General features: G+C 38.5%; 1 protein-coding gene across 3 annotated transcripts; it reads right to left on the bottom strand.

The window, feature by feature from the left end:
* Positions 1 to 2,913: 2,913 nt before the first annotated feature.
* fgfbp3 (fibroblast growth factor binding protein 3) lies at positions 2,914 to 9,553 on the bottom strand. Of its 3 annotated transcripts, XM_066681811.1 has the most exons (3): positions 7,237 to 7,291; positions 5,537 to 5,580; positions 2,914 to 4,655 (listed from the first exon to the last, which is right to left on the bottom strand). In XM_066681811.1, exons 1-3 carry the CDS (start codon positions 7,277 to 7,279, stop codon positions 3,879 to 3,881), a joined length of 864 nt encoding a protein of 287 aa, XP_066537908.1. In that variant the 5' UTR covers positions 7,280 to 7,291; the 3' UTR covers positions 2,914 to 3,878. The 3 variants fall into 3 exon arrangements, with proteins under 3 accessions (XP_066537908.1, XP_066537922.1, XP_066537915.1); XM_066681825.1 differs by lacking the exons at positions 5,537 to 5,580; positions 7,237 to 7,291 and adding an exon at positions 9,466 to 9,553 and having other exon boundaries at positions 2,914 to 4,652; XM_066681818.1 differs by lacking the exons at positions 5,537 to 5,580; positions 7,237 to 7,291 and adding an exon at positions 9,466 to 9,551.
* Positions 9,554 to 13,546: the final 3,993 nt, after the last annotated feature.

Genomic DNA, 13,546 nt, shown 5'->3' on the forward strand with positions numbered 1-13,546 from the left:
CAATTCATCTGATCATATGATCATATTTCGGGTGAGTGGTCAAACATCATCCTCCATGCATTATTTTAATGTGAGGAATAAACAATAATAAAGGATCAAATTAATAAAAATGAACCATGAAATGAGAGATAGCTGCAACCTTTTACCTTTAAAAACCTGTATGATAATGTAAATGTCAATGCTACTATTGTGTCTTTTAAGGATGGACTTGGGGAGGTGGTAAAACCAGCAAGACCCCCTGCAGGGCTAAAACGAAGTGGGGAGGAGGGGATGACTATCCCAACACACATACACACACAAACACACAAGTAAATTCACCGCCTACAAGCTGCAGGACCCCCAGCTCTAAGCCCCTCAGTGAGATCATCCACCAGCTCCAGTAAATGTTCAGTTGTCTACAGCGCCTCCACTAAGACAAAAGACTGATTAGCCTCTTTGATTAGCGATTAGTGCCAGCAGACAGCAGGCTGTTTTGAGAATAGTAAAGTGCTCTACAGTCTTTGGCTCCTCCCACTGTCCACAGAGTATTCGCACCCTGAAGCACTCAGCGGGCCATCACTTTTCATTACATCAACTATTCACCATTATTTAGTATATTACACAGGAAACCATTAGCACTTGTGCAATACATCCAAGCTTCCCATATTGCTATTGTATATGTACCCCAAGAACTGAGTGTAAATATGACCAATATTTTTAAAGTGGTATTTAACTTAAATCCAACTATTTTTTATAATCTCCAGAATATGGGATGCTCTAGAGCAGCCCAAGTTCCCCATGCCCAATGGCAAGTGTCAACTAGAGGGTTAAAGTTCTATAGTTGTTCTATAGTAGTTCTAAAGTTCTATATCTATAGTTGTGTTCTATAAGATTTGGACTTGCCAATCACCCTACCAACGTGTGTTTTTTTTACCGTGGGTGGAAACCGGAGCATCTGGAGAAAACCCACATGGACACGGGGAGAACACACCAAAGTCAGTCACCCGGAGCACAACTTGAACCCACAACCTCCAGGATCCTGGAGCTGTGTGACTAAACATAGACAGTACACAATACAGTATACAATAATATGTCAGTGGTCTAAAGTAATATCTGCAAAAATACGTGTAAAGGTAATTCAGGCTTTCAGGGCTTGTAGATTATCAAGGTTGTAGGTTCAAAAAAAAAATCCAACCTCTCAGCTTTCACACATTTCCCAAAGACATTTTTTGTAAAGTGCAGAACTTTACCCGAAGGCCTTTCCTTTATTGTTGGAAGTTCATAACACTTGTGGAAGCAGAAGATCAATATGATCAATAAATTTGTTATTTGCTCAAAGAGTGTTCCTCTAAGTCTATTTTTTTCTCCTGAGATATGAAATTGGAGGTCTAAATAGTGGTAGGTCTAAAACTAGAACACACTCTAATCAGCTTGTCCAAGATTAACTGGGACTGTAGATTTAATGCTGTACTAACTGCATTCACAATTACTTTTCCACCTTTCTCCACTTGAGAGACCCATCTCTATGTGACTGCTCCTAATTACACTCTCATCTCTAGATGAAATCTGAACGTGAAATCACTGTAGTCCTGTCATAGGTTTGGTGGTATAACATGAAATGAGGTACTCCATGGATGGCCATTTTTGGTCAGTCGTATGGGGTATTGGATAGGAAAGCTTGGAGAAATATGAGGAATTATGTGATTCAAATGAAAATGTAATTCACTTTATGTCTGTAACTGACAAAAACAAATTTTGGACATTATAATTATATGAGTGGCTCATGGTACAAAAGGTAGTGTTACTGACAGGTTAGGGTAGGCTCTGGACCCAGCACAACCCTGATCAGGATGAAGCAGTTACAGAAGGCTTATACATGTATTCATGCAGTATATGTTTACGCCAGTGTTATGGAAATTCTTTTGAGTCTTTAATTAATTTAGAACAATACCAGAGCAAATGTCCAGTAAAAAGCATGACATTATAATCATGAGGCCAAACAAATGAAGCTGTAGTGCACCTGCCTTCATATTAACTGGATTAATAACTGCAATGTGACTGTTAAATGTGGATATTGTTTCAAAAAAAGGAACCTTCTTCCAGTGAGTTTCAGTAAGAGATGGTATTTACTGCTGCCTCAATACACCTCCCACTTCATCCACCCACCCACAAAAACACAATGTTTGTGCACCCCCAATCGTGAATGATTTAGCACAAAGTACACTGTCCTTTAAACCTCCTCCATCCCATAATTATCTTTTATCAGTCAGTGCTGCTGATGCCTGCGCTGAAGGTCAGTGGAGCTCGCCAAGTCCTCTCTTTATTAGTAGCATTTTCTGAAAGTGACCGCATTAGAAAATTCCATTTGAGATCTCACTAATAAGAGCTTTTTTTTTTCAAATGTTAATGGAAGCAGCTTCCGAAGGCCATTTCTCATATTGGGCTTAATTTCATTACAGTTTGTACAAGTCTGAGAGACACGTATTGCTAGGAAACCACTTAAGTGGTTACTGAGGTCACTGTCCTGTGAGATAAAGGCAAATAGTTGGCCACAATACTTGAAAAAACTAGCAAAAAAACAATAATTATAATAGGAATGTCCCCTAATATTAAAGCTTACTAGATACTAAAACTGTGCTGTAGGGATTTAATGGGTTTCTGCCTTGAGAGCATTGGTGTAATTCTGTTACTGGATGCCAGTTCATCACATCCGTATTGAATGGAGCTCCATCACTCCAGAGAACATAGCCACACTGCTCCACAGCCCAGTGCGGGGCTTTATACCTTTCTGGCAGATTTTTGCATTGGTCATGGTGATCTCACCATAAGCAACTGTTCCAGAAACATTGGTAAAAGTTTGGTGCAAACCAACTACAGCAGATTGTTGTATATTCTTCTTATTCATGAAATAATCAGACATCATTTAAATACAGACTGTGAGTTTATTCAATTCTATAAAAGATACAACATTTAAACAAACCTAGTAACGTAGAGACTTAATATCCACAGATACCAATGTCTTCTAAAACTGACTGTAACCACATTAATCTCATTAATAGGAAAATAAGGATTACGATCTTTACACCAGATGAATTAGATTACAGAAGAGGATACTTTCTCATCCTTTCATCATTATCTCTAAAATGTTTGTGTTTATTTTTTCTCATGTCTTTACAGAAACGTTACATTCTTCATCAATTTTGAACGAGAGGCTTATGAATTATTGTCTGGATCTTGTTGCTGTTTTATGAAAAACTTCTCTGAAACTTTACAAAAAAAGTTAGATTAATGTAAATGCAGATTTCTATTGGTGCCTTTGTCATGAAGTGTCCACATAGTGTAAAGTACAGCATGTTTGAACAGTGAAAACAAATAAATAAAAAAGAAAAACAAATTGTAATAAAATGTTACAAGGTTTTCTCACAAAAAAAAGACACTTCTTTAATTTCATATGTTCAGCTGTTGTGTGTTGTAAGAAAACATTTTTAAACAAGGCATTAATGTTAATTATGTTAATATAGATTTCAATTTAAAATTTCTATAAAGATTTGTGGAGAAGTGTGGAGATTTAAATTTTTTTTTTGGATTTCTATTGGTCCATTCTCAAATCTCAAGTCTCAAATGTCTGACATTTCTAACATCTTTAACAGGTTCTTTTATGGCAGAAATCTGGTGGTGATAGCCTCACTGTTTTAAGAAAACTTTTCATCATTAACAGCTGTTTATACCAATTCAAAAGTTGAAGTTATTTTTTACAGATTTCTCTTGATCCATTTTTCATGAATGTGGGATTTCTAATGTTTCTGATTTGTGAAAAAAATAAACCAAAATTAAAACAAAAAAAACTTGTTACAAGATTTTCTTATAACATCAACTCTCTCAGCAACCCAGGATGGGCCTCATCCATCCAGGAGTTTGGTGAAAAAGTGGCAGAAGGTGCTCCAGCCTTCTCTGCAGAAGGTCTCAGATGCTTCTGAGTTGGTGCCGTCATTCACTTCCCCAAAGCCAATAGTGTCTCCTTGCATCAGCTCGTCTCCTTCCTCTTTCATCTGCTTCTCTTTCTCTTTCTCCTTCTCTCCATCCTTGTTACCTGATCTCTTCTTGCTCCCTTCAATCTGGCCATCTACTTTCTTCTCAGTCAGCTTCATGTGAGCAGCAGATGGGGCTCTTTTGCACTGACGAGTCTTAAGGAGCTTCTCACCTTCGCAGGCATTGGTTCTTTTCTTCAGTTTCCCCACAACCTGCTTCCAGTACTGAGCGGGTTTATCTCCATAGGCTGGACACTCTTGAGGTTTCCCAGAGAACTGACAACTGTAGGAGTCCCTGGACACCCCTACCATTTCCCCAGGAACTGAACACTTGACCAGGAGCAGGATGTTGCTGTTACGCCCCTCCTGTGTCTCCCAGGTGCAGCGATGACCCTCCTTTGTGCTCAACTCTCCAGATGGTCCAACTGGTGCTGTTGGGCCCTCGTCTTCACCCTTGGCCTTGGTCTTCTTTTTTGCTGCCTCCAAAAAAGGCAGAAAGCAGAGAAAGAGAAAAAGAAAGAAGAAGCAAGGGATCGCCGGGGGTCTCATGGCTGCAGGAGGTGGACGTTCAGAGCAAGATGAGCATCCGTACACAGGGCCACAAAGGACAGAGAGACAGATTGCAAAACAGGAGCCCGGCACCACCTGCTGGGATGTGGAGAACTTATTAGTCGAGCAAAATTCAAATGTATGCACAATTTTTTTTGGCACCCCCTCATCAAGATTTTAAAGTCTAAATGAGCTGGTTACAGTGAACAAATTTCAGAATCGCACTTGCATCTGCATATTCCAGTCTGTGTCCTTTATATGTCAAGATAAACTTAGAAAAATAAAACAAATGCCATGACATTTACACATGGGCATATTCTGAAGCTACAATAGCCATACATTACATTACTCTCTTAAATATAAAACTGCCTTAAACTATTCTTCATGCTTTTTTTTGATAATTTATTGTTGGAAATGATAATGTTCAAGTCTGATAAATGCTTTAAAATGTCTAATCAACATTCACATCACAGGCATAACTTTTGTTTGTGGGTTGCTTGCACTTGAGGAAACCTTCAGTGGGCATCAAGGGTTTTGGAACTAACCAAAAATAAGACCTTTCACCACATATTGAAATAAAAATAAAGCAGTATTAGTAATAACAGCAGTTTAGTGTTTTCTGTTTTCTTTGGTGTACACTCCCAGGGTGAAAAAAATTAAATAAGATGTCAGAAAATTGCAAAGCAAATATATTAAAGGAATGTAGTCTTAGGTCTATGTGTAAGTCAATTCCTACTGCAGACTTGTAAAAGAGGACCAATAATATAAGTATAAAGGAAATTATCTTTCTGCAGATCAGTAAAAAATAATTCAAGCAGAATTCAACAAAAATGCAATGTCTCCACTGTCTGTAACTTACAACAAATACATTTACTACAGCTTTATTTCTTCCATGACTTATGGTCAAGAGTAAGGCAAATACATATCAAATCTTATAATCAAATTTCTAGAAGTTCATCAAAGTTATATTATTTACTCACCGAGTGGAGGAGTCTTCCTTCAAGACAGTGAGAAGTAAAGGGTTCTGAAGAGGAGGATAAGGAACCAGGGGGCAAGGAAAAAAGAAAGGATGGGAGTGAGGGATAAAGAAAGAAGGGGGGAGGGGGAGGACTTTATTGGGGCATCAATAGAGCAGCCCAAAAAAAAAAACTCCAACCCTCCAGAGAAACAAACCCTCCCAGAACTGGGCCCCTCCCTTGTAGCCTGAAAACAAACTGACAACCATCCCGCCTTCCCTTTCTCTCTTTCTCTCCATTTCTCTTATCCCTCCCCTCCTTCCCTCCTCCTCACAGGCCTCTCTCTAAGACTCCAAGCAAAACTGGTTTAGACCCACACTGAGCACAGGAACCATTCTTAAGGAATGTCAGCTTTAAGGTACTGAAAGACTATTTGGAAATTCAGATTTGAATTCCAGTGTCATTTCAAAATGCATAGTCTTTGGCCAGTACTTGTGTGAATAAGAGACAAATATTTTTTATTTGGGAAGCACATGATAGAACTGGTTGTAGCTCATTCCTCTTACGCAATCTTTCACTTGTTCACTCACATTTAGAAACTGCCACAAAAATGGCAGGATTTGTGCAAATTGTGCTAAATATATTTCGCACAAATTTGTACTAAAAATGTTTGTGGATTTTCATGTGACTTTCTAACAGCTACCTGATGTGTAAAATTAGCTTTAAAGGAGCAATCCGTAGCACTGACACCAAGCGTTTAACATCAGAACTATGATGCAGTTTCAAAACAGTGGAGAGAGCTCTTTGCCTCCTCTCCCTCCTCCCCAGACGTGAAGCTCGAGCAGGTTGCCAGTTTGAGGAAAACGGAATGAACAAGCAAGAGAGGAGTTTAAGAATTTAGGCTGTAAAGGAATAGCTAAGAAGAATGTGCCATAATCAACATATTTACACAGAAAAATTCATCACTTCACTAAAACATCTACCTACACAAAAATAAAACAAACGAACAAAAAAAAGAATATGCGGCCACCATTTCCCTGCATTTACAAGCCTTTACTGTCCAAATCCACAAGAAATATTTTGACTAGACAAGGCTGGTGTTACTTGTTGATTTTTCATCCACCATAAATGTCGTTTAGGAGGCAGATCTTATCCACAGTTTTCATAGTCAAACATTTTGTTCCATCTTATGTGTCTGTTTACAACTTGGTTCTTGAATCCTCAGTTCCACCTTAAGAGCTGACGCTAGCGCTATAGCTTTTGAAACTTTTCCACTTTATCCATTTAAAACACACAAACCAATTGTATTATTCAACCAATTATTCACTTCAATTATTCCACCTTATATGGGTCTGATTAAGAGTCTTATTTGTGTTTTGTCCACCTGTTACTGAATACTCATTTTCACCTTAAACAGCTATGCGAAGCTTAAGCTAGCGCTAGTTTTTATAAAGAAAACTCATTTTGAAACATTTTTGTTTTCCTATTTTATCGATTTTAACACATGACCAAGTGTACATCATATCACTAAAACATCTACCTATTAGTGAAACGCTGGATTTCTCCGTTCCACCTTAAATAGGTGAATATGTGAGGCTTTTCAAACACAATACTTATTCCTTAATTTGTTTAAAACACACACACACACACACACACACCACAGAAAAAAACACACGAATCTGCCTCAATTTCTTTAAAACAAACAATGGTATTCATCACTACACCTGGCTCTGGTCTGTAGTGTTGCTGCTTGTAAACTGCCTGCATTCTATTTTGAAACATGGCCAATTTCCTCTCATTTTACTCTGTCTCTGGTGATTTTGATTTTTAGAATGGCAGTGGGGCTTTTTGGGTCTGGTAAAATATAACATTAACACTATTCACTTGGTCATTTCATGGCTGTGAGACACTGTTTGCAGACCTGGCCACACAGTGGACTGTAAAACGATCGAACAGAGGGTGTGATCACAGGCAGTACCTCAGGCGGCGAGATCACAGGAGCTCTGCTCTGGCCTGGGCACTTCACAAGGAAAATATACTTTATCTATGATCACACACCCTGGACATTTTATGACTATGTAAAGTAAATATCCTACCGATTTGCTCCTTTAAACCTGCCCTTAAATCTAAACCTAATACTAGCCATAACAACAAACTATTTTGTAAACCTAAAATCAAAGCTCCAAATGATAAGAAACAGCAGTGGTTTGTGCTTGTGTAATGTTATCAAAAACAGCTAAGACTAACAGTAATCCTAACCATAACATCTTTACAGCTCTGTTTCTGTAGCTGTGTATTTAGCAAAACAGCACCGCTAGTGCACAGGAGCGCAATTAATAGTTAAAAAAAATTCTGGATCAGTTAGTTCAAACTTTCTTGTCTTGTTTTGGACATTCATTTCTGATTAGAATGAGAATAAATAAATCACTGGTGGGCGGCAAAGTGGCACAGCAGGTAGTGTCGCAGTCACACAGCTCCAGGGACCTGAAGGTTGCACATTTGAGCCCTGCTCCGGGTGACTGTCTGTGAGGAGTCGGTGTGTTCTCCCTGTGTACGTGTGGGTTTCGTCCCACAGTCCAAAAACACATGTTGGTAGGTGGATTGGTGATTCAAAAAAGTTTTCCGTAGGTGTGAGTGAATGTGTGTGTGTTGCCCTGTGAAGGACTGGCGCCCGCTCCAGGGTGTATTCCCGCAATGATTCCAGGTAGGCTCTGGACCCACCGCGACCCTGAACTGGATAAGCGATTACGGATAATGAATGAATGAAGGAATGAATAAATCACTATATAAAGTGATATAAACAGTGTGTTGGTGTGAAACTGCTCAGTGTAAAGAAACAGACTAACTTTTTTACAATTGTGGTCATAAAAAAAATCACATTGTCTAATTTTAAAACGCAATGTTTCTGACTTCAGAGATTGTCTTTCCCAGCTCCATGCATGCATCTCCCCATCATTTTAAAATTTCCAAATGAACAGTGGTTGTGAAATTTTTGGAAGAAAAACCACTGTGCTTTTGCCCAGTGGGGTGTCCAGTGTCCTGTGGATGGCCTCTCTGCTGGACAAAGTCACTGTGAAAGACTTGGCAGAACTAAAGGAGTGAAATGACTTTTAGAGAAAGAGAGAGAGAAGAGAATGTGAGCATTTGTGCCAGTTAATGGCAGCCACCCTTGGAAATTCCCATTTCTTGTTATTTATCACTCTTTGTGGAGATGTAGCCCTTTAAATGGACACAATAAATGAATGCTTTTCATTGTGGAACTACGTTCTCTAAAGTGACGGAGCTCCATCCAATAGCTTTTAGATTAACCGGAGTACTGTTTGTGATCCAGAAATAACCACCCAACATTGGTAAATGATCTACCTCACTGAAATTTATGTGGCTGAATGCCATCAAATTCTCACAGAAATATTCCAATTTATAGTGTACAGCTTTCCCAGAGGAATAGAAACTGTTAAATATAATATAATATTATATTATATTATATAATATAATATAATTAAGCAATAATACATGAGAGGGAGTGCTATAACATGAGACATTGGCAGATCAGTACACCAGTGCCAATATCTCACGTTATAGCACAAACCTTGAGTGTACTATTGCGATTATATTATTATTGGGATTATAGCACAGTTCATTATCACCGTAAACAAACTTTTCAACAAACTCTGGTAAACGATGCCAAGTTCTCTCTGTTTAAGCCAAAAGTGAGTATTTTGAAGTATCACTTCAGAGCCACTTCAGTTACTTTCCGTTTTTTTTTTTTCTTATGTTTACAAATCAGAAAGCAGATAACAGTCCACTGCGTCATAACTCTTTACACTTTTCAAAATAAGGTGCGCAAACAGAAAATTAACTGATTCCCCATTGGGTGTAAAACATCCAGGCACAGTGCTGTCTCATAAGCGCTGGAGTCGTTGCTAGGTTACATGTATTTTGCGGAGTAATACCTGAAGATCTTCAGTCAGAGTCCAATTATTGTGTAACATCGGCACTCCTGGAATGTCTCTCAGCCAGAGTCACATTGCAGAGTCGGAACTAACTGTGGTCTAATATAATATAATATAGTATATATATTATAATATAATATATAAACCAAGTCCTGATTCAGAAAGTTAGATTGACTGTATGTTGTCCTATGTAATTTACAATAAAAATGTAGAAACGGTAAATAGAAAGTAGAATGAGCAGACTTGTAATATTGCTTTCAAAACAGCAAGCAGCAATTTTCTCCAAACAGTCATTACACTGACATCTAGTTGCCAGGAGGTGTCTGGACTAAACCTATTGTGATCCTGGCCACGCCCATTTCAGAGGTCTGACCTATGGAGCATATACTGGTTCATTCAGGGACAACAAAGTATATTGATTCTTAATTCCTTGACAGATGCACATGAACAATCCCTTTCATAAATATCTCTTGCTATTTTTTTGATGGTAGAAAACTGGTTGCACTTTTATGTTTTACCTTATTCGCTCACCGGCCAGTTCATTTTAGGCTTCTTCTTTCTATATAGTTTCTCTCTTCTTATTCAGGATGAAGTGCCGATGCTACACATTCCTGTCTTAAATCATCACTGTCTCCATATCAACCAAAACATTCCAGACGCTGGAGTCCAGCAGCAGACCACTATTTTAAATGTTCCCCCAGTTCCACAGTTACAGTCTCTTGATTTCCAGGGCATTGCTGACTGGAACTGCTTGTGTTGAATATGAACAAGGGGTTGATTTTTTGTTATTAGGCTTAGTTAAATTAAACCAAACCTAACCTAAATCTCAGTGCAGAGGTATATTTCTCACAGTGGCTCACGGAGGTTCTCATTATAAAACAAAAAGCTCTCTGAGCATGTTTTTATCTGAAAGCATTTGCTTTAATGCAAAAGGAGGTTGTGTTTATTTTGTGATTAAAAAACTAGTGGAAAGTAAAAATGTTGTTTGGAAACAAAGAAGAAATACTCCCCTCTTGTGGTGGTGATGTGTCTGTGTTTGTATATCTGCATTTGTGTGTGTGCGTGTTTTCATGCAACGTTTTCTATATGGACAGAGATTAGTCTCAACATACTTTACAAATGCGTAAATGTTAATCCACAAGTTAAACACAAGTCACAAATGTGTTTCACCGTTTACAAATGAACACATCCCAGTCTGTGTCTCACAGTCTGCAGTTTGTACAAATACAGTTACATTCGTAAATACATGCTTTTGCTTTTCACAGATATACCATAATTTTATGCGAAAGTAAATACATTTGTATTTATGTCCACATTTGTGGATCAGGCTGCATTTGTATTTGGATCGGGTGAAATGAGAAAGGAAAGTCTCAAAATCCAACAAAAATCCGCGAGAGGAAATGAACAAATGCACGTCACGGAAAACTCGTGAGTGACTCGATTCACAAACGCAGATTCAACAATTTACAAATACATTTTAAATTCGAGACTTCAACTTAAAAATATGTAAACAAATTTATTTGTTTGAGCATAAAATTATGATATATCAAAAACGTGTATTTATGAATATGATTGTATTCGTACAAACTGCAGACTGTGAGACACAGATTGGGATGTGTTCATTTGTAAACGGTGTAACACATTTGTGTTTAACTTGTGGATTAACATTTACGCATTTGTAAAGTATTTTGAGACTAATCTCTCTCCATATTTCTACATTTATATGCACATTTTTACTGTTGGAACCCTCGGGGATTTCTAAGAAACTAATTATATATTTAACTTTTTTATTTAATTTTAAATCACTTTTATTATTGTATGTACAAGTACTACAGAAATAGTATTATTTAATTGATAAGTATTACTTTGAAACACAAAAGTATTACACCATATCTCATGGTAATTTCGAGATACAGCCAAACAGCTTCAAGACCTTAATGACAATTAGACCATTATGAGAAACAAACTTTGCTTACTGTGTTTTCTTTTAGTAAGCTATTTTAGTAAGACTATTTCTAATGATGACATAACATTGCAGTTGGCATTTATAGCTGTAGTAATGAGGGGCCTTTGACAGTGCCACTAAAAATGTAACATTCCCAAATCCATCCTAGTCAGTTCAGTTCAAAAAGGTTTATTGGCATGATCATATTCAGCTACATCATTGCCAAAGCATTAATGCAGCAACACAGAGCATTAAGAATATTTTTTTAAAAATGCACTTTCATCAAAATTAGTATTATTAATAATAATGAACAGCAATCTAGCAGAACTGTAATAATCAAGGAACCAGTTAAAACATTAATTGTAATAAATAAATAAATACAACTTAAGTGAAATGTGAAAGTGGTAACAGATAGAGTATTTGTGTGTGTGGGTGTGAGGCAGTGTGTGGGTGGGTGTGAGGGGAGTGAGGGTATATGTGTGTGTGTGTGTGTGTGGTCACTCACTGTCCCTGAATGTGTGGTAAATCTGTCTATAGCCGGTCTGTATGGCCAGGCTGTGGGCACTGAGTCTGTACCTGGTCAGTGCGGCTCTGTGTGTGTGGTCCGTCACTGTGCTGAGGTACTATGCTACAGTGTACTTTCGATTTAGGGCCAGATAGCACTGCATTCTGCTTTGTGTCTGTGTGTGTGTATGTGTGTGTTCCAATGGGTGATGTAGTTGTGTTTTTGGACTGTTATAATTTGGTTGATTTGGGAGTGATTCAGACAGGTCCTGACGGGGGTTAGTGTGTGTTAGTGAGGTCAGGGTCAGGACCAGCTGTGTGAGGGAACTCTTCTCTTTGTTCAGCTCTTTAGCCTAGATTTTAGACATAGATATAGGATTAGAAATTATATATTTCCTTCTCTCTCTCTCTCTCTTTCTCTCTCTCTCTCTCTCTCTTTCTATTTGAGGGTACTAGGCTAATCTTCTTAATAATAATAATAATAATACATTTTATTTTTGGCGCCATTTAAAACTCTCAAGGTCACCGTACATAATAAAATCAAAGCAAAACAACAGGTATAAACAAAGCTAGTTAGCTACACAGGCTAATTAAAGAGATACATAAAATCAAAAATCAAAGGACTAGGCTAAAGACTGTATGCTGTCCTGAACAGGTGGGTCTTTAAAAATGTCCAGGGAGTAAATATTACGAATGTCCGGTGGGAGGGAATTCCAAAGACGGGAGGCGGTGCGGCTAAAAGCTCTAGACCCCATGGTGGACAGACGGGCTGGAGGGACAGTGAGACTGATGGATGAGGAGGATCTAAGAGTCCGGCAGGGTCTGTTTATGTGGAGGAGCTCTGTGAGGTATGGTGGGGCAAGGTGATGGATGGCCTTAAAAGTAAGCAATATGAGTTTAAAGTCAATGCGAGATTTAACAGGGAGCCAGTGGAGCTGTTGAAGAACAGGGGTGATGTGATTAATGGATGGAGTTCTAGAGATAATACGGGCTGCAGCATTCTGAACCAATTGCAACTTATGAAGGGACTTGAAGGGGAGACCAGATAAAAGAGAATTGTAATAGTCCAGACGGGATGTGACCAGGGAGTGGACCAGGATGGCAGTATTGTCAGGAGTGAGGGAAGGACGGAGGCGGTTGATATGACGAAGATGGAAGTATGCAGAGCGAGTGATGTTATTTATATGGGTTTGGAAAAACAGAGTGCTATCAATGACGACACCCAGACTCCTTACCTGAGGGGAGGGGGAAACAAAAGTATTGTCAGTGGGGATGGAGAAACTGTTTACTTTTGCAAGAGTGGATTTTGAACCGATGAGGAGAACCTCTGTATTATCACTGTTGAGTTTGAGAAAATTGGAGGAGAACCAAGACTTGACTTCCTCTAAGCAATTGCATAGGGAGGTGGGAGGGAGAGAGGAAGTGGGTTTGCTAGAAAGGTAGAGCTGGGTGTCGATAGCATAGCAATGAAACTGGATGTTGTGCTTACGGAAGATATGACCAAGGGGGAGAAGATAGATTATGAAGAGAATTGGACCAAGGACAGAGCCTTGAGGTACACCAGAAGTGAGAGGAGATGGCTGGGATGTGAATGTCTTTAACTGAATAAACTGAGTGCGGTCAGAAGGATAT

Source organism: Hoplias malabaricus, chromosome 1, assembly GCF_029633855.1.
Source record: "Hoplias malabaricus isolate fHopMal1 chromosome 1, fHopMal1.hap1, whole genome shotgun sequence".
In the NCBI taxonomy this organism is placed as follows: Eukaryota; Metazoa; Chordata; class Actinopteri; order Characiformes; family Erythrinidae; genus Hoplias; species Hoplias malabaricus.